The 26,781-nt window shown below is 33.5% G+C and overlaps 1 protein-coding gene across 3 annotated transcripts; it reads left to right on the top strand.

The window, feature by feature from the left end:
- The first annotated feature begins 300 nt into the window (after positions 1 to 300).
- On the top strand, positions 301 to 26,478 carry LOC127850522 (uncharacterized). Of its 3 annotated transcripts, none has more exons than XM_052383628.1 (6): positions 301 to 426; positions 1,468 to 2,212; positions 2,604 to 2,771; positions 4,390 to 4,518; positions 5,247 to 5,411; positions 5,615 to 8,908. In XM_052383628.1, exons 2-6 carry the CDS (start codon positions 1,903 to 1,905, stop codon positions 5,839 to 5,841), a joined length of 999 nt encoding a protein of 332 aa, XP_052239588.1. In that variant the 5' UTR covers positions 301 to 426; positions 1,468 to 1,902; the 3' UTR covers positions 5,842 to 8,908. The 3 variants fall into 3 exon arrangements, with proteins under 3 accessions (XP_052239588.1, XP_052239589.1, XP_052239587.1); XM_052383629.1 differs by lacking the exons at positions 301 to 426; positions 5,247 to 5,411; positions 5,615 to 8,908 and adding exons at positions 952 to 1,226; positions 24,271 to 24,435; positions 24,665 to 26,478; XM_052383627.1 differs by lacking the exon at positions 301 to 426 and adding an exon at positions 966 to 1,226.
- The last annotated feature ends 303 nt before the right edge of the window (positions 26,479 to 26,781 follow it).

Raw genomic sequence — 26,781 nt, 5'->3', positions numbered from 1 at the left:
CTACGCTGTTTGCCACGGCCTTTTTTTCTAGACGCTAGGCATAAATGGGTTAATTAGATTATGTACTGCTACGTAGTTACAAGTACATCATCATACAAGTATTTCGATGACTTTCGATTTTAAACAAAATCAATGCACTGAAGAACGCATATTGACCCGTTTCACTTTTATAAATATAACTAAATATGTGTCATAAAGACAACTGACACGTAATTGACATATATCGTTGCATGCTTTCATCATATTTAAATTTCCAATCACATGGCACAGTTTTAAAATCACGCATACTATTCATGATCAATCGCTTAGTATATATATCGCCTACAGAATCAAAACGATACTTTGTGGCAGCGATGGTTAGCCGAAATTCATTAAAACTATAAATTGGGAATTGATACTAATTATATTATTTGCGATCAAGAACAGGTAAATATTAATTGGTATATATTGTTGTTTTAATGATAATATAACAAATAATGATTATATTTTTATTAGATGTTTGGTGATGAATAACATTCCCGGAAACCCTGTATTGCACTTACACAAAGAACGGTTCCTTTATGGAAGTGCGTTATCTAATATTAATGTTTTTCATAATTTGGTGATAACAATCAATGACTATTTTTTATATATATATTAATTTGAGTACGTATATGCAGTAAAAAATATTAAGTCGCGCTGACACGTATATGAGTTTTATTCTATGTTGTTTTTAAATATAACATCAAATAACAAGGGAACCCAATATTTCATTTAATCAAGGAAACCCAATATTTTAATTAAATCACGCACGACTGTACTGTGTGTTTCTTTCTTAAACGTGTTCGTAGCGATTTTAACTAAATATATTTGAAAGGATGGATATATGGTTTTAATAACGAATGCGATCGAACGTCTGAACAGTGCGGTGTAGTATTAATATACATGTATAGTCTTGCTCATTTACACTATATGGGACAAAACGTTTGTGTTCCCGGAACTGAAGTATATGTGTAGATAAAAGTACTGTGTAGCAGAAAGATAATACACGATTATTGATATAAATACACAAATAGGAATAATATTTACCTTTAATGACTCATTAGCACTATTATTATGTGCAATGTGTGATCATTTTTTTTTTTTAATACAGATATTCAGTAAACCCATTGAAAGCTATCAGATTTAGTTGATTAAATCCAAACGATTTTCAATTGTTGTAAAAATGAGCATACATCACATACCAGGTAAATGGGTTTTCTTGACTGGTTTTTATAAGCATCGATTATAATTTCATGGCAGTTTGCACTGAATTGATTTTTTTATTTCGTGTATTTTAATTCTGTACTTTTCCCATGTTGATATAGTTGTATCAGATTGTACTTTCCCTTTACGTTAACTTGTATAGAGATAGCTTTTACAAGCATATTTTTAGCTCAACTGCAACATTTCCTTTCAGCACTTATTCACGTTCTGTTTTATTTATAGGAGAAAAAACACTATCGGCATGGAAAATACAAAGATTGGTCTACGTGACGTCCTGTGCATTCGTTACACGAGCAAAGAATGGTCTTATAAACCAAAATTTGTATACATGGGATTAAACAAGCACATACATCCATGGCGTACAAACTAAACCATTTCACTATATAATTCACGTGGACTGTTTTAGTTTCTGAAGTTCAGACAGATAGCGGATAATGAAAATAGTCATAATGTGTGCGTTGCATACTTATGGATACTAATCATTGATAACATATTAGGCACAGTTCAGCGTTTAACAATATACAAATGTACACGAACTGATTAGTGACATATTAACGTGTCGTTTAGTTGGAATTCAGGTGTTATATCATTAAATTATTAATGATGAAAACGATGTTAGCATATACATAGTATCCTCATGATAATTCGAAAGGAAACATGCTAAGTTCAAACAATACTCAACCAGTGGCTGCGGAGGTTGATGCTAATACAGAACATATCCATGTTGATACACCAATGAGAGAGTCAGGAGAAAATAATGAGAATGCAGAGCGCCGAACAATGGCTGCAAATGGAGTTGAAGTTAATGCTGAAGGATACCAAGAATTTAACACAGACTTACGTGTGAACAAATTTAACAAGCAGTTAAAGAAAGGCCAAAAGATAATTAAAATAGAAGAAGGTCTTAGGACCACGCTGAGGGAGATACCACAGGATGTTTTGGTCGACATCGAACTACTTGCTGATGGTAACTCATACATTCTGTTTTGTAAACAAGGGTATATGATTACTTAATTTATTAATGAATTCAATTATATAGAAATTTGAAAAAAAAAACGATCCCGGATATAAATTTGAAATGCAAATGGAGAGCTTTAAATTATTTCCCACTGTCATTGCGAATCGTTAGATGATTAAGCTCCTGTATTTCTTTACACCATGATCAGTTGTTTAAACACTGTTGACAAAAGATAAGGTTGCAAAAAGTCCTAAATATTTGGGTCTAATACTATACGGCCATGTTTCGTTATTTTGAATAAATGTAAATATCAATTACTTTTTGTGTGTTTTATTTGTGCATGATACCGTTTTTAATATTATAATAAATATTTGTACATCATTGCAAACATGAATTGTAGGTCATGAGTCCGCGAAGGTACCGGATTTTCTACAACGGTTGGTCTCCGAAAAAAAGTTTCTACATCTTCAGCTTCTTTTGGAAAATGTTGGGCTTTCAGACGTGGCCGATCAGGTCTCCACCCTGGCTGAGATCTGCGATCAAATCCATCTTCGCCCAATAACAACACGTGAGCATAGTCGATATTACATTGAAGACACTGTCAATGTATTTTAAGTTCAACCCAATAATACAATTCTTAAGTTTAATTTGGGTAAAACAAATAATGTGTTTTAGCGACAATAATTCAATAAAAGCGGCTGTTTGAATAATGTACATTTCAGTGGTACAGTAGTGCATTGCAAACCAATAAAACGACAATGTAAGCCAGGCTAGATTATATACACGCTTTAAATGGTGCATGTTAAAGTGCTCAAAACAATAAAACATTATTTAATGATGTATTCGGAAAAATCAAAGGATGTATTAGGAAACAGGTCAGATCGAATGATAATCGGTATTGCATATATTTAGGTATACAAATGCTCTTTGCAACTGCTTTGCTTGGTTACATACGCATGTTATCAATATGTGCTTTCCTTATAGATATGAAGTATTATTAGGTCATTGTCATAGCATGTGTATTGGTGTGAATTACGTGAATGCCGAATAGCTATGTTATCTTGCATGTGTTTATGACGTGACTAAGAATTAGGTGTTGGCAAACATAGATTAGATGTAATATTAGGTCATTTTTGTGTAGGTCATGGTGTTCGACAATATCACATTATGTGCTTAAAAAGATATGCGATCTGTACGGCTAGCCCATATGTAGCATTAACAGCCCGGCCACAAACGTGTTTGAGAATAGACGTATCCCGGAATAAGCTTTGAAAAAGAAACACATTCTAATCTGCTGCTATAACAGCAATCGAGACGTTTAAAATTCTCTCAGAGAAACTAAGTTGTTTTTATTTTAATGAAATGCGATTGGTGGATGAATTGGGTCAGCGGGTTTTTGAGGGATTAGTGGGTTCGTCCTTGGTCTAGCCTAATCCGGGATGAGTTTATTGGTTCATGTCATTTTTTTCCGCTTCTTTTAATTCATCTGAAATTTATATGTTCAATTAGCACTGGTGAGTTAATTATGATTGAAATAATGTTCAATCCGGCGCAAAAATATGACTGAAATACGGTTGAATAAAGCGAAATATTGAAAAAATGACGCAAAATGCGAGTAAACAAAACAAGCGCCACTGTGTATTCGTCTAAAAAGTCTTTCAGCTTTCAGAAAAATATTTTACTTATTATTCGAATAAAACGCTACCAATTTTCAACAAGGCGAAACATATTATGATACCATATGTGTCGAACGTAGTTCGTTCTAGCTAAGCTTTAACGTGTTTCTATTTTTGTTAATAATCACGTTGTTTTCAAATGATCATGTCAAGGGTAATGAGGTCAAGTAGATATGAGTACTACATGTTTTTAATTAGAAACACGCAACATAGTTATGATCCACTTTGTATGTCATAACTTTTCCTTTCTTATATCAGGGATCCCAACACTAGTTTTGCGTTTTTTTTCTATGTATGTAGTAAAATACTGTGTGAAGAACTGATTTACTTAGAATCTCCAAACATACATACAACTGATAAGATCCCAAATATTATTATTTTTAAACTGACACATGTGCCCAATATTTACTAATTATGGTAGATACAAGCTCTCAATCGTCTATTAAAAACAAAATATATACAATTGTAATTTAGACTGCTAGTTGACGCGTTGTGCGACGCCACTTTCAGCCACAGACAGTTCAACAAATCGACAGACGCTTGTCTTGGTTGTGACCCAGGCCTGCGAGGCTGGCAAGCATGTGGACCGAGTTCGGGAGTGGCTGTCGGGATACACCATAGTGGAGGCGAACATATGGGGTATGAATTAAGTTAATAATATAAATATTCTATGCAAGCAATACACATTGGACAACGAAATGTACATACAACATTTTTACACATGCTCTTCATAGGCAGGAGTAAATGTTTCTGAAAGCTTTATGCTCAAAAACGACTTATTCCCCACGTTGAAATGATCACAACGGCAAAACAGTTGAGCTAATTTCACGCGAATTGCGTGACGGATTACATTCAAACTTCAAACTTTTTTTCTCCATATCGAAATGGCCCCATATGCAACTCTTATTTGAAATATATCAAAATTAATTGCCTTTTTACACGTTTAAATTTTACGTATAAGCTTGCTCTGGCATATAAGGCGCCTTGTGTCAAGGTCAGCAGTCCAATTATTGCTACTTAAAACAGAAAAATAGTTCCCGCTCAAATCAAAGTTCATTTGTACCAAGAGATATTTTTTAATGATACAAATATTACAACCCTAAATTACGTACAATACACACAGTTTGGTTTAGAAATAAGGTTAGAAACTTAGAACAACATTAAGTAATGCGCAATGTCCTGCGACAGCCTATGTTACAGTTATTAATACAAAAAGGTGCTTAGTTACTCCCTATACATGAATATTGCATTTATTGCTGAATAATACTTTGTATAAACAGATTTGTACATCCAGTACGTAAAATAAGTTGATATTAAATACAACCATGCATCATTTTGCCCCGAATCCAGACTAAGCTTTGTTACAGATTGTGAATGTTGCGTGGAGAAAACCAAACAATTGCAAGCATGCAACATGTGTATAGAGCACATTGAAGCCAAAAACGCCTACATGAGGACAAACTATGGAGGCGTGATTGTGGAAGAATGCCTAGCCCGAGCTGCAGATTTCAACATCAAGAAATGCCAGTCAAGTGCGGTTTGATCAAAATTACTTTTGCCAATATTATGTTTAATTACAATGTAAATGTTAGCTCACTCGGTAGAACACTCGCCTTGTTAGCGAGAGGTGCAAGGAATGAGTCCCGGATTTGCTGCATGGTTTTCACCACCTGGCGACCAAACCAGCGTTCATATTAAAGATGCCCATCAGTACATTCCGTCGTCTCTATTTCAGATTGCATCAAATGTCGTAAAATGGATTTCGAACTGACCAGCAAGCGCCTTGCCGTGCGAAACATCCTCAATGAATACAACGCCCTTCACAAGAGGGCGGTTCTGCGTGGCCTGTCGGAGGAATCAAGCGAATGCACGCCAATCCGAGACTGCAAGAAAGAGATGCAAATCTCAGAACACATAGACAACTATTGGAGGACCAGAATGCAGAGGATATTCAGACTTTAAATGACATGTTGAGAGACTGATGATTTACACACATTTCAAGCATTTTCTCAAAGATGATACATATATTATTATCTCAAATTTGGGTCCGGTAAGAGGACCCATTCCCAATGGAAAAAAAGTATATATTTTTCCCAAATGGGATCTAAAAATTTCCAATCGAAGGTTTCCAAAAATATAATATTATTTCAAGTATATAAACATGTAAATTATCTCAAAGTCAAGCTATAGAAGTTGAACCTTAAAATATATCATATTGAAATCACTATTATTATCAATTTCAAAGTATTTGTAAGCATAAAAGCAACAACATTAATTTCCCAAATTACTCAAAAGAACACAATATTTCCCAATTTAAAGGGACCCGGCCCCATTCCCAATATGGTGAAAAAAACACTTACAGTTTATTATCAAAACCGTGCTGTACGAAGAATTCATCAGTTGGAAAGGTTAACTGATCTGTTTGTAACGCTAACTTATAATTATGCTGTGTTTTTTGAAATTGTAAAATTATACAATATAATACACTACGTGGATTGTTAATGCAAATACAATTGTTGCATTAATGACGGTGGTAATGAGGACTTAAATATCGCGTTATTATGGACTAAAACTTGACAGCTTATCAATGTGCACGCGGTAAACTATTGTAATATGTCTTTAGCAGCATTAAAGCATGTCTGACACAAATCAAAACTAAATACAAATAAAAACTTGTATCAATAAAATCAACGAATTCTGTGAAAACGACCTGCCAATGACCCGTGCGAGGGAAACCATACGCATCGACCGCGCACACAGAATCGGTAACTACCACTCGGGCTCTGAACGTCCAATTGTTGTACGAATGAAATGCTAACAGAATAAATTTACTGTTGAACTGAAAGTGATGGACCCTTCATACGGTCAAGGTCCCGTACCGGAGATGCCGCCCCGTCTTCCCAGACACCCACAGGAATACAGGAGACGCCAACAACTTGACAAACAACCGACGGCACCTGAAAACCCATCATTCATGTCTCAGAGAACATATGACATTAACAAGAAGCACATCAAATGTGTTCTTTGGAATGTTCAGGGTAGTGTAAATAAACTGTGTAATAATAAATGTAATTAAATTAATGTCTGTGATACTGAGTTGTTGAGAACTTAGCTTAACAAAACTGACTGTTTCGATAATGTTCTTCAGTCTTTTTTGTGATCAATCACATTAACATTCATGTAATGATAAAATGTCTGATCTTATTTTTGGTGCGTATTATTCTGTGTATGGCAAATCCTATATGTTGATTATATTTCACATACTTTGACAAAATATAAATGGTTTATTACTGATTGTAAACTAGATTAATCTAATTTTTATTAATACCAAAGATATAATTATCCAATACTGGTAGTAACTCGCGTTCGTTCTCGAGGATTATGAAAATTATATCCAAAATAATGCTAATAAAACATAACATTAATGTAGATGAATTTGTGAATTTTGTTTTAACGGTCAGCAGTGACATTGTGACAGTTGTTTCCTGATGATAATTTTCAGTCAGAACTAAGCCTAAGGGGTATTATATTGAGATTCTTATATTGTAAGGGGTATTATATTGTCTAGATTGTCTTTGTCTATTGAAGAAGTAATTAAAGTGGTTTCTTCTATGTCAATACCATAAAACAGTAATCTTTCAGGACATGTTTTCCTTTTTTTTTTCATTGACTGCAAGGATTTTAGTGCACCCCGTCTTACACTTTATAATTAAAAATGTTTTAGCTAATAATATAAAACTCTGTTGCGCATGTATAGATTACGTAAATCAGTCTACGCGCTCAGTAATGGCCCATTGTTGATGGAACTTGTCCTGTCGGGTGTAAGTTGTAAGATGCTGCATATACGTAAGTCTATCAAAATGTCAAATCCCGTGTAAAAGATACTGAAAACAAATATTCTCACAATTCTTTGATATTTCAATATGGGTTAAGCCTCATTATTCTCTCTTATTGTTTCTTTTTATTAATGATATAAGTGATAGTTTAGATTTTAAGAACCTTACGTGTCAAGATATAGACCGACTTTCATTACACGTGTTATTGTTTGCGAATGATATAGCGCTGTTTACAACAGATCATGTCAGCTTACAAGTCCAGTAGAATTGTATAAGCACTTACTCTCGAAAATGGCATCTACAAATACATGTTAAAAAGAACGAAGTCTCTTTATAAATAGTAAAACTACAAATATTTAAATATGGTTCTTTTACAATATAAACATTCCAATTGTTGATAAATGCATTTACCTTGGTATCAAATTCTATTATAATGGTTCGGTAAATTCTGTTGAAAAAATAATTAATGTACAAAATTCACTAATGTGATCTAAGTATGAAAAAAATATCGCATATAATATATTTTATAACACAATTGTAAAAAGTATGCTGGGCAAAAGCTCATTGGCAATATAGGTTTCAGTTATATCTGGAATCAAAACGTTAATATAACAGACAATTATCCAAAACTGAAACAACAACTTCGAGATTAATAAGTCCAATCATGGTCGGATATTATACATTTGCCAAGTAAATTAGATTATTATAATAAAAGCCCATAAACCCTCAAAATCAACGAATATTTCATACAATATTTCGAAAAATAACGCTAACAAATAAAAAAGCAATGTTCCTTAAAGCAAAAGCCAAAATTGCTACGATAGATGTGGTCTGGTAACATAGATTTATCATAAAACCAAATTCACTTTCTTGTTTTTTTTGGCGGAACAATATATTCAACATATGTTCATGTACCATGTTAGTTTTTGTGTGTTGTATCAATAGATATAGTTGCGGGAAAATATTCTATGATCACTTAATTCATACACATTACACACAATGGCAAAGCAATTTTGTAGTGGGCATCGAACATCATTTAATTTTGATTTGTGTTGTTTTGCTTTTTTACTTCTTGTATTATAATTGTGCACTTGTCTTATGTTTAAGGAATGGCTTCAGGTCTACCTTTGCTTTGCAATAAATAATATAAATGTAGCTTTTACAATGTTTTTGCAATAAATAATATTAATGTATCTTTTATTGTTTGTTTTGTTTCGATTTTTAGCTCATTGCAATTTTCTTAAAATACTCATTTATATTTTATTTTATTTATAAGAGAAAGAACAGCAGGCAAGTGGAATTACAAAAAAATGTTTGACGTGATTTCTGGGGCAGATCATTACACGAGTCACGAATAATCATATGAAGCTCAATTTGAATACATATGATCAAACATAGAACATAATTATATTCATGGGTTACCGTATATATTTAGTGCTGGAACAGTTTCAATACATAATTAATGTGGAATATTTGGAGAATAACAGGTTACAGCCTATAATTTGTTACATTTCGGGTTATCTTGGAATAAAATAATTGCTCATGGGCAAAATCAGTGGGTATTGATAAGCAACTACTTTAAATGATAATAAGCCAAGGACCAAAAAGTCATTTGAATAATAAAGTCATTTGGTGCAATACTTAACGCCTACACCAGCCGAGTCCCGGCTTTGGACCCTTGAGCGTGTTATTATATAAGTGTATTATTAACCAAGGGCGCGTTGCCCGAAATACAGATCAACCTGTGATATTGTTCAGTGTCTTAATAACACGGCCTTTTAATTGATATCATGCTTTCGCATCGTGATCCCGTGGCCTTTCATCATGTTTTCGTTTTCGTGCCCTTGCCTATTTAAAGGGGCCTTTTCACAGATTTTGGCATGTTTTGAAGTTTGTCGTTAAATGCTTTATATTGTTAAATGTAAACATTAAATTAAAAAGCTCCAGTAAAAAATCAAAAATAAAATTTAAAAAAGGAAAAAAAAGTAGACCGCGGCAGAGCTCGAACCAGTGACCCCCAGAATACTGAAGTAAAAACGCATTAGTTAACTAAGCTATCCTGCCAAGCATACTTAAAATGCGTATTTTATACGTTATATAAGCAATCTTCGTAGTTTCACAAATTTAAACGACAACAACAGAACTCTCCAAATTATTCAATCGTTCCGCGTTGCAACGCTTTAAAATTTTTAGGTGTTTAAATCGTCAAAAGATGCATATAATGGCTATATTAGACCATGGCAAATGTTCAGTAATACTGTTTCATCACAAATATCATAACTAAACCGAAAATGTGCGAATCTGAAACAACTTTTTTCAATTTTGTCAATTTACCAAACCGTGAAAAGATCCCTTTAATCTTTAAAACTATCCTATAATGCTTTGTAAAATATTCTTCTAAATGCTTTGTACCAACAGAATTGCGGCGATTGTACGACGAGCTATCACATTAAAGTCTACAACACATTGTATTATAATATAAATAATCAAAATTGAGCTGACAGAACGTTCAATTTATAATCATGAGAATGAATTCATACTTTATCTCGTAGTCTCGGGCAAATTCGAAATGAATCATGCTGAGTTCATACACTACCCAAAACAGTGGCTGTGGAGGTTGTTATAAACGTAGACCATATCCCAATTAATTATTAACAACCCATGAAACATTTAGGGTTAACTGGTAATGTGAATGCAGAATGAAGAACGACAGTTACCAATTAAATGGGAGGTAGTGCTGAAGAACAAAAAGCAGTGTTATCTTAAAACGAACCTCTAAGCATGAAAGCATCTTGTTTGATTGTAACCGATTTGATTTCCGATACTGCAGTATCGAACTTTAGAAAATACAATTGCGTCACACATAGCCTCTTTTCGGCCACTTAAAAAGGAAATTAAATTTTCAAAAGATTTAATAATGTATGTCTTTACAAAAAATAATGGATGCAAAATAATTGTTCCTAAGTAACTGGCCAATGCTAAGAATGCACCTAAGCAACCCTGATTTGTTTATATCTTTGCTCAAAATCTGTTCAGTCATAATTTTGAAAGGAAAACATTTTACTATTGGACATATTTGTATATAAATCATTAAATAGAAATTCAACGTGAGCAGTTAATTTTGATAATGTTTTAACCACACTATCACGCGAGATTGGTTTCGTACAGATCATGATATAAACATCGTGCTTCCGACGCTGCCCGACGCCAATCTCGCGCTCGCCCGTAAATAATCGAATGTCGTCGCGGGAAATTCACATGGAATATATTGTCACACAATAATTAAATGAGCTTTTTGTATCTCGTTAATCTATGTTACCATACCATATTTAGTGTTGCAATTTTGGCTATTGATATAAGGAACACTATTTTTTATGGATATTACGAAATATTCGTTCATTTTTAGTATTTTGTAATGATATTTATCTTTTTTACATGTAATAAACAAACGTCGGACACTCAGATCAGAATGTTTCCTGTATAATGAATAACAGTATATATTGTTTATCATGAAAGCGCGATAAATCTGAGTTCACATGTTTCTAAAACATTTTGAATCTAACCACAATGCTTGTACTTCTTGATTTCTCTTTTGTACGGATTGATGTTGTTGAACATAGTCTAAACCGTTTATGACTTACGTTTTTAATGCCATTTATTGATTAAAAATGCGATTTAGAATCGACCTTATGTACTTAATGTCAGATGACAGTCGAAACGTTTTTATTGTTGGAAATATTGGTTATGTAGAAGTGTTTTAAATGTCGTGTCATTGTGTTAATCGACGCGTATGCATAAACTACTCACCTAATAAACCTTACCGCTACCTGTTTTCAATTACGCAGTCTGGCCCGGTCGCATATCTTTTAAGTTCATACAGTGATACGTTATGGTGCACCGTGATCCATTCACCATGACCTAATAATGCGTCGAATCTATGCTTGCCGCCACATAATGTTCATTTAATAAACGCCTGCAAGATAGCATTTCTTTTCGATGTTCATCTAATCTAGAACAGGATATATTCAATGACAAAACCTTTCATCATATTTCTACGTCAAACATTGACCTAATAAAAAGGCGACATGATACATCTTTCTATCTTCGGTCCGGGAAACCCCACTTGAACGTGTTCCTTTTTTTTACCGTAATATGCTCTGTGTCGTTATATATTGTATACAGCACGCTGTTTCCGAATGATCATTTTAAGTTGTTATGAGGTCAAGAAGATATAATTATCACAAGTGATAATAGAAACACGCAACATAGATATGATTCGCTTCGCGCCTCTTAACTTTCACTTTCTTAAAGCGGGGATCCCCCTACTTGTTTTGCGTCATTTTCTACTTAGTATTTATTATTTATAAACTGAAACGTGTGCCAATATTTACTATTTATAAACTTATACATGTGAACATATTTACTATTTATAAAATGAACATGTGCAAATTTTTGCTTATTATAAACTGATACATTTGTCAATATTTACTAATTATAAATTGATGCATATGACAATATTTACTAACAATAAACGGATACATTTTCCAATATTTAATAATTATAAACGGATACATGAGCTGATATTGAATAATTATAAACGTATACATGCGACAATGTTGAAAAATAAAATACGGATACATGTTCTAATCTTGACTTATTTTAAAAAGATACACGCGACAATATTGAGTAATATAAATGGATTCATATGCAATTTTTACTTATTATAAACAGATTAGTGTGTCAAATATTAACTAACAATAAACTGATAAATATGTCAAATATTTATCATTTTACAAGACGGATACAATTGTCTGCTTAAAACAAAATATATACAACTGTAATTTAAGCTGTCAGTTGACTTGTGTTTCGACACCACCTCAGCCGTAGACAGATCGACCAATAGACAGACGCTTGTCCTTGTTGTGCACCTAACCTGTGAGGCGGGCAACCATGTGGGCGAGTTCGGGAGTGGCAGCCAGGAGGAGAAGTGTCACAAGAACCATAACGCAACACTTTATTAAATAAGAGCAATTGCCATGTGTTGTGTGCATGATGCAACACAACAAAGGTTTTATCCTTCCTCAGACTTGAATGAGCAACATTAAAATACATTTTTTTTGCTGACTTGAGATTTACTGAATTTGAAGGAAGTTGGCAATTTGACAGCGAAGAATGTAGTTAGCGAAAATAAATTACATTGTACGTTCAACAAAAATGGCAGCGATACATTGAAACGATTCTTAAGATTTTTTAAAATAAGGGCCGATAATATGTCACTAACCAACGAAGTTGTTGACGTGACAGCTCGATCAATGCAAAATAAGCTTCTGTTCTTCAATTTCGTTGAAGGAAACACATTCAATAATCGCAAACAGGCACACTTTATCAATACAATCGATGAATTTTGTGAAAAGTTAATGGCGATGGTGCACACAGAATCGGAAACTACCACGCGGGCTTTATATGTTCAATCGTTAGACGGTTTAACTTCTACCGGGATAAATTTACCGTTAAACAGAAAGTGATGGACCCATCATGTTAAGTCGACGTGCGCGTTATTGACCAATTCCAAAGTGAAATTCAATGTACATATTAAAGGCCCACACCGAAACAGGCTTAAAATCAACAATAGGTGATACATGGTCGATACTCATCCCTAGGTCCCGTACCGGGAATGCCGGCACATCAACCATGAAACCCGAAGCATATTAAGAGACGAAAAGGAAACCGCTCAATAGAGTCTGAGAGAATCTAGGACAATAACAAGAAACGTCTACAATTTGTACTCTGTTCGGTTCTGGGTATTGTAAATAATGTGTGTAATAATAAAATTCTGACTTTAAATTACGGCTGTGATTTTGCATATCTATATGAAACATGGTATTCAAAAACATTATACCAATTTAGATAAATTTGAGTTTCTTTCTTTCTCAAGACATAAATTCAATAAGAAAGATAAACGTTGTATCGGAGGGCTTTTTATATAATATATTATAAGAAAACCTATTCGGGTTACATTGAACTTGTTGATTTCAATGAGCCTGGTTTCATTTCCATTATGATTAAGAAATGGTTCATTGGTACTGAAAACGATCTTTATTTGATCTTATTTTGTGTTCCATCCGAAGATTCCAACGCATACAAATCAATTTAGTCCCACTCTTTGATGATTTTTTTTCCTGAATAAATATCAAATATAACTTCCAGATATAAACAGGTCGGTAATGTTACATGCGCGTTTTGGTTAAAGGTCAGACTTGGTTTAAAAAAATCATTTACACAGATTTATAAATTTGCCAGCGAGGACTTTGGTGTAGATAGCTGACCGTTTCGTAGTTCCCATGGTGTAATTACGATAAGAAGTTAGTGACATTATGTAAATAATGTAGCGTTTTATATAGTTAACGGGTGCGTTATGCGGGTCGTTTCACTCGTTATAAATCAAATAGAAGCCTATTCGGTGATAACTTTGTTGATTATATAATCACGGATTATAACATATTTTCGTTGTTTAATGTTATGAAGGATCATGATTTATCCGAAATTTCGGATCATTGTCTCATTGAATTTAGTATGAAAATTAACAATTCATCTAGTCAAGATGAATGCGTATATGCTGAAAATTGTATGTGAAGATAACTTCCAAACTATTTTTAAGAGAAATTAACTTAAAAAACTGACTGTTTGAATAATGCTTTAAGTCTTTTGTTTTTAACAATGACATTTATTTAAATTCATATACTTATCTTATCTATGAGGTGTCTTATTCGGTGCATAGCAGATCATTTACGTCTCAAAATAACTCAACTCCGTAAACAAGCTCAATAGTTCAATACGAATGTAAACCAGCCATTATGTTCATTTTATGAATGCAAAATACTATTTACATTATCCGATTCTGATGCTTAGCGGGGTTCATGCTTGTGGGATAGGAGTATTGGTGTTTAATACTTGGTGTGCGACATCGTTTCGGGGTCATGTACTTAATGTGTTCAAACCATTCCCCTGTGGTCAAATTGGCCCGACCCTAGGCATTTCTGTTTTTTTTTTAAAATATGGTTTTAGTTCAAGCTTCAATTTGTTCTTATAATGACTCAGACAATATAAAATGTTTATCACGCACATTAAAAAACCTACATAAAATACACATATTACAAAAATATAAGAACATCTTCGCATAAAAGTTTAGTATTTACATGTCTAAGGTGAGCGACCCATGGCCTTTAGGTACTCACTGCATACATTTGATTTAAGCCTCATTGTTTGTTACATACTTCTATAGCACACTGTTAACACATTTGCATGCCCTATGATATAGAGCTTTTAACTACTTACATAAAACATTTACAGCTAAACAGAAAGTGACGGACCCTTCATACGGTCAAGGTCCCGTACCGGAGATGTCGCCGCGTCGTCCCGGAAATCCACAGGAATACAAGAGACGCCCACAACTTGACAAACAACCGACGGCGCTTAGAAACCTCTCCTTCAGGTGTCAAAGAACATATGAGTCTTGACATTAACAAGAAGCACCTCAAATGTGTTCTTTGGAATGTTCAGGGTATTGTAGATAAACTGTGTGATCATGAATTTATGAATTTGGTCAATCCATGATTGATGACTGTGATACTGTGTTGTTGAGAACTTAGCTTAAAGAACTGATTGTTTTGTTAATGTTCTTCAGTTTTTTTGTGATCAATGACATTTAAATTCATGTTTTGATAAAATGTCTGATCTTATCTATTATTCTGTGTATGTCAAATCATATATGTCGAATATATCTCACCTACTTTAAAAAAAATATAAATGGTTTATTACTGATTGTAAACTAGATTAATCTAAATTTTATTAATACAAAAGACTATTTATATTATCCAATACTGATAGTAACTGGCGTACGTTCTCGAGGTTTATAAGAATTATATCAAAAATACTTATGATAAAACATAAAATTAATGTCGATGGGTGTGTGAATCTTTTTTTTTAATGCCAGCAATGCCTTGAGACTTTTGTTTTCCTGATGATATTTTTCAGTGAGAACTCAGCCTACGGGTTATATATTGATTGTCTAGATTGTCTTTGTCTATTGAACAAGTAATTAAAGTGATTTATTTTATGTCAATACCATAAAACAGTGATCTTTCAGGAAATGTTTTTTTTTAATTTTTTTTTTCATTGACTGCAAGGATTTTAGTGCACCCTGTCTTATACTACACTTTATAATTAAAAACGTTTTAGCAAATAAAATAAACTACACTGCGCGTCTATAGATTACTAAAAGCAGTCTACGCGCTCAGTCAAAGCGTTGTTTGCAACAAGTCCTTTCAGCATACAAGCCCAGTAGAATTGTATAAGTACTTACTCTCGAAAAATAAAAATACATGTTAAAAAGACTGAATTCTATTTATAAACAGTAAAACCACAAATATTTAAATATGGTTCTTTTACAATATAAACATTCAAATTGTTGACAAATTTACTTACCTTGATATCAAATTCTATTATAATGGTTCGGTAAATTCTGTTGAAAAAATGATTAATTTACAAAATTCACTAATTTGATCTATGTATGATAAAAATATCGCATATACTTTATTGTATACCACTATTGTAAAACTATGCTGGGCAAAAGCTTATTGACAATATAGGCTTCACTTATATCTGGAATCAAAACGTTAATGTAACAGACCATTATCCAAAACTGAAACAACGACTTTGAGATTTATAAGTCCAGTCATGACCGGATATGATAAAATTGCCAAGTAAATTAGATAATTATATTAAAAGCCCATAAACTATAAAAATCAACGAATATTTCGTACAATATTTCGAAAAAATAAAGTGAACACATGAAACAATCAATGTTCATGAAAGCACTAGCCAAAATTTCAACGCCAGATGTGGTCTGATAACATAGGTTTAATAAGATACACAATTCACTTTCTTGTGTTTTTTTGCGGGACAATATATTCAATATTTGTTCATGTACCATGTTAGTTTTTGTGTGTTGTATAAATAGATATCGTTGCGGGAACTTAAAAAAATATTGTGCATCAAAACAATAAATAAATACGAGTAATTTGTATCTCTGTAAATATATGCTGCCATATATACCTTGTTCAGTTTTTTAAAATCGACGTAATTCTATGATCACTTAATTCATACACATAACACACAATGGCAAAGCAATCGAATGCGTCTCATTGGCTATTTTTTTAGGGGGCATCGATAATCATTTAATTTTGATTTGTGTTGTTTTGCTTTTTTACTTCTTGTATTGTAATTGTATACTTGTCTCATGTTTAAGGAATGGCTTCTGGTCTACCTTTGCTTTGCAATAAATAATATAAATGTAGCTTTTATAATGTTTTTGCAATAAATAATATAAATGTAGCTTTTAATGTTTTTTTTTGTTTTTGTTTTTAAGCTCATTGCAATTTTATTAAAGTACTCATTCATATTTTATTTTATTTATAAGAGAAAGAACAACAGGCAAGTGGGATTATAAAAAATGCTTGACGTGATTTCTGGGGCAGATCATAACACGAGTCACGAATAATCATATGAAGCTCAATTTGAATACATATGATCAAACATAGAACATATAGTCATGGGTTATATGATTACTGCTGGAACAGTTTCAATACATAATTAATGTGGAATATTTGGAGAATAACAGGTTACAGCCTATAATTTGTTACATATCAGGTTTTCTTGGAATAAAATAACTGCTCATGGGCAAAATCAGTGGGTATTGATAAGCAACAATTTTTTAATGATAATAAGCCAAGGACCAAAAAGTCATTTTAATAATAAAGTCATTTGGTACAATACTTAACGCCTACACCAGCGTATTATTAACCTGTTTGAATCAAGGGCGCGTTACCTGAAGCATGCACCAACCTGAGATATCTTTCAGTGTCTTAATAACACGGCTTTGTAATTGATATCATGCTTTTGCATCGTAATCCCGTGTCATGTTTTCGTTTTCGTGCCCTTGCCTATTTAAGGTTTAAAAATGCGAAAGCACGCATCGTAATCTCCTATATACGCGTGCAGGAATGTATATCGCTTTAAACGAAAACGAACATAATGAGATTTAAATGCAGTTTTTATCAGATACATTGTTTCAGTGAAATTGAAATTTAAATGTATTATTTCACGTGGACATTGGCTGTATGATACATTTAAATTTCAAACCCTAATGTGGTGCCCCTTATCGCAGTTGACACGAAATTGATCCATATCGATCCTTACCGTTCTGTGTACAATTTAGCCGGATATTTCGTGTTCAATCGGCATTATTTTGTTATGATATATTTTATCGATGTCTGAAACAGCTGTTGTCGCTTTAATTGAAATAAAAGTGCTGCCCAAAACTGACTTTTAAGTGTAAGTTTTGGCAGCATTCAGGATTTTGAAATTTAGGCAAAGTGGCACCACTGTGCTTCAAAAGCCAATAAAAAGGTCTGATGATTATTATCAGCTCTACTTTGGCTTAAATGAGTAAACCTGAAATTGATAAATATATTTTAATCTTTGAAACTAACCAAAATGCTTTCTTAAATATTCTTCTATTTGCTTTGTACCAAACAGGCTTGTGGCGATTGTACGACGGGCTACCACGTATAAGTTTATCAGACATACGACATTACAATTTAGAACCTTAAAAACGATTGCGTTCGGTGATGACACATTACTAAAAAAATGTTACTGGTATAAAAAGAAGCGGTCACAGACAGTGTATCCATCGCCACGGTTGTACTGTTGTCGCAAGGGAACAGTAACATTTTGCGTGTATTGTTAACCTGATCGACTCAAAGGCCAGTTACCCTAAACACCTTCTAAACTGTGTTATTTGCCAGTGTCCAATAGCACTGTCTTTTATCACCCGATCAGGCACATTTGTTATTGGGGCGTTGTCATGACAATTGCGTAATAAAACATTAATATGAGGCACGTTTGTATCAGGTCGAAATCAGACTTTTGGTATTACAAATAAACTTTCTCTGAAGTTCAGACATTAAAAAGGTTATGACTAATAGTTTGTGCTCTGTATAGATAGTAATCATTGATAACAGGTTCGGAACAGTTCAGCGTTTACCGCTATACACCAAAATGAATTATTCAGTTACAAAATTACGTGTCGTTTAGTGTGAATTGAGCTGATAGAGCGTTCAGTTTATACTAATGAAAATGAATAAATAGTTTATCTCGTATTATCGTGTAAATTCAAAATGTATCATGCTTAGTTCATTCACTACCCAAACAGTGGCTGCGGAGGTTGCTATAAAAGTAGACTTAATAAACATATGGAACAGTTATAAGAAACACGTAATGTAAATGTAGAGTGATGAACCATGGTTACCTATACAATGGATGGTAATGCTGACGTTCAAAAAGAATTTGACATGGACAAACATGTGAACAAATTGAACGAACTGTTTAAGAAAGGCCAACGAAGACATGAAGTAGACGAACGTCTGAGAACTACGCTGAGCGAGATACCGCAAGATGTTTTGGATGACATCGAACTACTTTCTAATGGTAAATAATTCGAACAGTTATGTAAACAATTTTTTTATTTACTTCTGATTTCCACTAAATTTTATTTTTTATTGAAGTTTATGAAAGAAAACAGCGATCACGGGTATGTATATGGTTTTCACCGACTGATGACAAAGCAATATCGTCCGATGATTTAGCTCCTCTTTTTCTTCACACCAAAATATGAAATATGTTCTGTAAACAAATTTGACAAAAGATAAGATAAAAAAGATATTAACGTATGGCTAGAATTATAAAACAATGACTTTAAATAATTTGTACATACATGAAAATATCCAATGCATTTTTGTCTTATGTGAACATAATAACATTTCAAGGCAAGTCAATTTTATTATGTAAACAAAGGCCTCTGGCCCAAAATACATAGCTACACATTATAACTATCTATTAGACCAAAACAGAGTTGTGTCTAGAACATGTTTATAAATATACATACGGGTTGTGTTCATAAAGCAATGTAAATTGTTAAGTTATTGATATGTTTAGACCTTAACATAGTTGTGTCTAGAACATTTTCATAATCATACACACGGGATGTGTTAAACTTAATAAAGCAATGTACATTGTTAAGTTGTTGATATTTTGACATCTTTTCATACTTGTGGTTAGAACATATCCACACTCTCGCACACACATACACAAACAACCGCACAAACAAAACAGATGCTGTGTTTATATATCGAAAGTATTTGATTTATTTATTGATTTGTTTCAGTAGATTATATACATGAAATACATAACGTTTTTAGAATAGCTTCACCATAAGAGCTCATTAAGTGATACAAATCTAGCGGTGAACGCCTGAAGAATATCAGCTTTAAAGATACAATGTACTTTAATAGTTTTTCATTGTACTTGGCGCACCCGATGAAATATGTTTTATCACCTTCATCTTGACTTATCCAAACATAACCAAATCCGTATGTGAACAATACATTTCTAATTTTCGATGCTCAGCAGATTCGCCCAGCGTCATCTTATGATTTTAACAGTAAATAGCAATTTCTCGGATAACGAAGGGCGGGCATTCTTAAAAGGTTAAACCAATTACTAATACATTAAGTCAAATAATTTACACACAATGGATGTCTACCACTTTCTTCCAAGACAATACAATTATTTGTATTTTTATTAAGCTAAATGAATTTAAAAAAAGTAGTGTGAACAGTTTCGATTGCGTTTATGTACTCATTTCCTAATATTTGGAATCCGTAACAAAATGGGGTAGATCATGGGATCCAAGAATATTTTGAGAGGCTGAAAGTAGCTTAATGGTTTTTGAAAGTTATTTAGAATATAACCTTTTGTGTTTGTGCAGCTAGCTTATTAAGTGCCAATTCTCATGATAATTAAAGGGTTAAACTTAGGCCCATATACTAGTATACTGGTGTTGTTTTGAAATACCAACGTTCGCTGCCTTCTGATGCTCCTCCATTACATAATACAATTATCTCAGTGTTATTGAGATTTAATTCCATCTTTGTGTTTTGACAGAATATCTCAAATAAATTTAGTTGTTATTGTATTTTTTGTTTTGTTTTCGCGCAATTTGCAATATCGTTATCGATATCAATATTTCGAACATTAAACAAATGATGTCGATAATTCGATTGGTGACACAAATACCCGAACCACAGATTTCACGTACAAAGGTAGATATTTCGTCAATAAACAGGGCATTTATTTTCGAACTTGTTTTGTTTCCTTGTCTGGTGCCGATGTTACAAGAGAACTAATTGTTAACCGCGTGCTCGACTGATTGTGTGTTATAATCATTTGGGCATGTAGATTTCTTTTGCACTTTTACGCAGGATTTTAAGTTCTTATACATAGCTTTTAGAACATTTACCATGTTAGCATTTCCTATCACGACATTAAAATAATTTATAATGGTTTATGTAATCAACAGTTTTTATAAAATCAACATATACACAATAGAATATTCCTTTCTATTTCGAAAGATATTTTTGTATCATAGCTTTGATGCAAATTTTTTGTCAACTGTCGAGTACCCACGTCGGAAGCCAGCTTGCGATTCGTCGATTTTATTATTGTACTCGGCCCAAGAGTATAAACAAGCATTAATGATTTCAGAAAATAATTTGTACATCGTATTAGTAACAGAAATGCCCTTGTAATTTCCAGGTCATTAGTTTTTAACGATAACGCTGGTTCCCCGCGAATCGGTAAAATAACTTGAATCGAGACTTTTGGTAAAGAGTATACATAGATACGGTGTTATTTCTTTCGAGACATTCTAATAACATTCCGTAGAAATACTATAAACATCACAACTTTTGTTGTTTGTCAATTTGGACAATGACCGTTCGATTTATTGTACGGTAAATTGTTCATTAAGTCCGTATGCTGGTAAATGAATAAATTCTTTATTTTCAGAATTATCAATTTTCACAGCATCTGTATCATATAGTAGTTTACTAAAATGTTATACCATTGGTAAGCCGTAATATTTCAATGTACATATACACGGTTTAATATTAGTACCTTTGATTTTCTTCCAGATTGTTTCTTTCCACATACGGTTGTTTTCTTTCACGACGTTGAACGTCTAACAGTTTGTTTTTACAGATATATTGAAATTCTTTTCTTTGAAATTTGTAGTTACACAAATGAGCTGCTAAATATATAAGTCTAAATTGACGTAACGCCGCGTAGTTTTCTCGCTTTTTATCGTCGCACTCAGAGTCCCACCACTCGGCCTGCGTTGCGTTAAAGCGGAGTGATCATACTTGCATTTGCTTTCCAACGGTTGCGTATATTAATGTGATTTGTTTTATTGCTTCGTTAATATCAATGTTAATATAGTTTGTAACTATTGCGCTGTTTGACTGGAGGGTGTTTTAAAATGTGGATACAAAGTCATGCCCTTTAAATCAGGGTAACAGGTTCGTAGTACTTGAATTATGATGTGTTTAATTTTATAAAACAGATGTGTACATTATCGTGAACATGTATTGCAGTTCATGAGTCCGCGAAGGTACCGGATATTCTACAGCAATTGGTCTCCGAAAAAAATTTTACACCTCCAGATTCTACTGATAAGCGTTGGACTGTCAGCTGTGGCTAATCAGGTCTCCACCATTGCTGAGATCTACCATCAAATCCATATTCACCCAGCACGTGAGCGTTATTAATATTATATTTAGGGTACAATCAATGTATTATAAGTTACCAAATAATACGTTATACAATTTTATATATACTAAAGTTTGAATATAACAAATACGTGTGTTGAAAATAATGTACATACAGGTACAGCTATTCATTAATTGCAAACGAATAAAAAGACAATTTAAGTCAGGTTAGATTGTATAAACGCTTTGAAGTGTGCTAGCAAAAAGTTCTAATCAAAGTACTCACAGTACTCACAGTACTGGTGTGACGATGCTTTTGAAGAGGATGGATATAAACGCATCAATTTAAGAGAATCTAGCCTATATAGTTAAAAGTCAGTGTTCCTTGTAGCAATAGCCAAAATGTCAATGCTAAATGATGTCTGGTTACATAGATATTACGAGATATAAAATGCTCGCGTTAATATATTGTCACATGAAAAATAAAAACGAGCATTTTATATCTCGTGAAATCTTTGTTACCATAATACATATAGCGTTGAAATGTGTGCTTTAATTTTCTATAAGGAACACCGAGTTTTTATGAGTTTACTTTATTTTACGAAATATTTTACGAAACATTCGTTGATTTTGACTGCTTATTGGGCTTTAATGAAATATATTTTTGAGCATGTAATACTTGTATAAACAATACATCGAACAATCTTATCAGAATGTTTCATGTATAATGAATAACAGTATATTTTATAACCCATAGATAAATCATAGTTCAGATGTTTCTACAAACATGTTGAACCTACCGACAATGAGTGCACTTATTGATTTCTCTTTTGTATCTATTGATGTTGCTGAACATAGTCTAAACAGTTTATGGTCTACATGTTTAATCCTACATGCTGATTAAAAATGCGCACTGAAATCTACAAAATAAACTTAACATAAGATTACAGCCGCAATGATTGGTATTGAACATATTGGGTTAAGTAGAAGTGTTTTAAATTTTATGCCGTGTCATTGTATTAATCGACGCGTATGAATAAACTTCTCACCTAATAAATCTTACCGCTACCTGTTATCAAATACGCAATCTGGTCTGGTCGCATATCTATTAAATTCAAGAGGTGATACGTTATGGTGAACCATGACCTATACACCATGACCTTATAATACGCGAATCTATGCTTGCCATCACTACACTTTCACGTAATAAACCCATGCAAGATAGAATATCTTTTAGACTTTCATTTAATCTACAACAGGACATATGCAATGACAAAACCTTTCGTCATATTTCTATATCAAACAATGACCTTATAAAAATTCGACACGATAAATTTTCCGACCTCCGGTTCGGAAAACCCCGGTTTAACATCTTCATAATCTACTGTACTATGGTGCGTGTCGTTATACATTTAATGCAGCACTTTGTTTCCAAATGATCATTTTAAACTGTTATGATGTCATGTAGATATATTTATCACAAGTGTTCAATTAGACACGCTTCGCTTTGCACGTCGTAATTATATCATTCTCAATGTGGGAATCCCGCGTATTGTTTCGACTTGTTTTCTACGTATGCAGTAGAATACTATTTGCGAAGAAGTTCTTTACTTAGAATCTCGAAAGACACATAGATCTGATTAGCGTGTCAAATATTTTATCATTATAAACTGTTACACGTACACAATATTTAATATTTAAAGAATACAGATCCTCAATTTGTCTATTTAGAACAAAATCTATACAACAGAAATTTAAACTGTTAGTTTACCTCGATTCTTGTCGTTTGCTACGACACCACTTTCAGCTGGAGCCAGGTCGACCAATCGACAGACGCTGAGTTGACATTTAATACAACCATGCATCATTTTTCTCCAAATCCAGCCCAAAAGATTGTGAATGTTGCATGGAGAAAACAAGACAACTGAAAGCATGCACCAAGTGTATAGAACACATTGAAGCCAAAAACGCCTACATGAGGACGAACTATGTGGGCGTGGCTGTGGACGAATGCCTAGCCCGAGCTGCGGATTTCAACATCAAGGATTGCCAGTCAAGTGCGGTTTGATCAAAATTACTTTTATGAATATTATTTTTTATTACAATGTACTTAACATCTTCAAAACTGTCACGGTACCGAAATTAAGCGGGTTTGGTGATGAGCTGTGTTAGCGGGAGGTCCCGGCTTTGAGTCCTGGACTTGTTGTACACTTTTTACCACCCGGCGACCATACCAGTGTTCACATTAAGTATGTCGATCAACATATTCTTTCCTATCTATTCCAGATTGTATCAAATGTCGTAAAGTAGATGTCGAACTGATCAGCAAGCGCCTTGCCGTGCGAAACATTCTAAATTAATAAAACGCTCTTCGCAAAATGGCGGTTCTGCGTTGCCTGTCAAAGGAATCAAGCGAATACACGCCAACCCGAGACTGCAAGAAAGCGATAAAAATATCAGAACACATAGACAACTATTGGAGGACCGGAATGCAAAGGGTATTCAGACTTTAGACGTCCCATGGGGCATGCTGAGAGTTTTGTCGATTAGACAAAATCCACAGTTTTCACACTGACCATAAATATAGTATCAAGTGAAACATACGTGCACTACTACAAATTAACATAAGGCGTGTCATGCTAAAATGGGTCGCATGAAATAAGCGACCAGCGCACCTTCAAAACAGCCTTCGCAGCTGTTCAGGAGCTACAATCCCCGTTAATGAGACTACGACACATTGTATGAGTTTATAGCGGACAAGGACAACGCAAGTTGGGGCAACCAGTTATGTCGTCAATCTGCCATGTAGTCCTCTATATTTTACGTGGTGCACAGATGCTCTATCTTTAAGTTCTCTGTTAACATCGTACAGCAACATGTGACTTGGAATAATTTAGGTATTCACAAAAGTTTGTTATTTTGGAACATGTAACGTTATATGTTTAAAGCATGTTTACAACCAGGTTGCAGAATCACATCGTTAAGAACTTTTTTTCAGATATCTTGAGTTAGTATAAGATTGAAATTCATTTTCAAAAATCTTAAGTGCATACAAAACAGTTATTCTTTCAGTTTGTGCCGATATCTTAAGGTGAAAGAATAAATCATTGAATACTTCTGAAATCGGTGACAAAATTTCACGTTGCGTGAAGCATGACCGTGCAGTAAACAAGGTCGTTTTGAACAAAAACACAGGCTTATTAAATAAAGTAATTCTTATGTATTTCACGTTGCTATAAGCAGCATAGAAATATGTCTTTTATGCACTTATTAAATTTTTAAAGAAAATTTGTTTTCAAAAGTTATTTGCAAAAACACAGAACCACCTACCGGTGTGTTTACATCCATTAACGTTTAATTGGGAACAAAGTCTCTTGATCCTGCGCCATGAAAACGAAAATAGTTCGAACAGCACCTGAATCAGGTTGTGTTTGACTTTAGAATCGAAACGACCAAAAAGAAATTCGAAATCGAAAAAGTGAAACTGCTACCCTTCTGGCAGTTTCGCATGTATTCTTCATTAATTGGGGGAATTAACTGATAATACAGCGTATTGGGATTTTTGTATAGCATTTTGTTTAACAACTTTTTTTCCCTAACAACGGTTTACAAAGGTTTTATTTCTGTATTTCGGCGACACAGTTTCCATCATGATTGAACATATATGATACTTTTCCCTCCTAGCCCGAATATTTTTAAAGTAGCAGTTTATATCAGTTATGTCTGAGTCCGCTAGTAAAGCATGCTACTTTCTAAACGCACAATGTTATTTGTGAATTATTCGTTTGGCAAATATAATTTGTTAATAATCAGCAACATTAAGCGACTTGTGGAACTGTTTGGAATTGTTTGATGGGTTTCATAGCATCAAGCCCTCGCCATATACTATTTAACATATACCATTGTCGGATAGTATATCTTGGAACGGTATGTCAAACGTTGCAAAATCCAGTATTTGTGTGGTATATGTAGTTGTATATTTGCATATGTTATAGTTGTATATTTGTTTATGTTATATTCATTATATGTATGTTCTAACATATTTACCGGTATGTACGCAAATGCAATTTGTATGTAATAAAAACTTGGTTTGAGTTCAACACGTGGATTTATGTATGCAATATTTCTATATTTATGTTGTTCAAATATGATATAAATGCTCTTTTGTTTGCATCATGGGATATATTTCAAACGAGTTCAAGCTATTTGTGTCGCTCTGTTACGGTGTTCCGTGAGAGTCTCTCGATATTTCTTAACCCTTTGAGCGCTGGAACCGGATTTTGAAGGCCTTTGCAAACAGTTTGGATCCAGATGAGACGCCACATAATGTGGCGTCTCATCAGGATCCAAACTGTTTGCTATTCTGATGGTATTCTTTGAAAAAAAATCGAAGAAAATGCTAA

The sequence above is a fragment of the Dreissena polymorpha genome, chromosome 11 (assembly GCF_020536995.1).
Source record: "Dreissena polymorpha isolate Duluth1 chromosome 11, UMN_Dpol_1.0, whole genome shotgun sequence".
NCBI classification, from domain to species: domain Eukaryota; kingdom Metazoa; phylum Mollusca; class Bivalvia; order Myida; family Dreissenidae; genus Dreissena; species Dreissena polymorpha.
The sequence above is the reverse complement of the archived record's forward strand: the minus strand, read 5'-3'. Positions and strand labels throughout refer to the sequence as shown.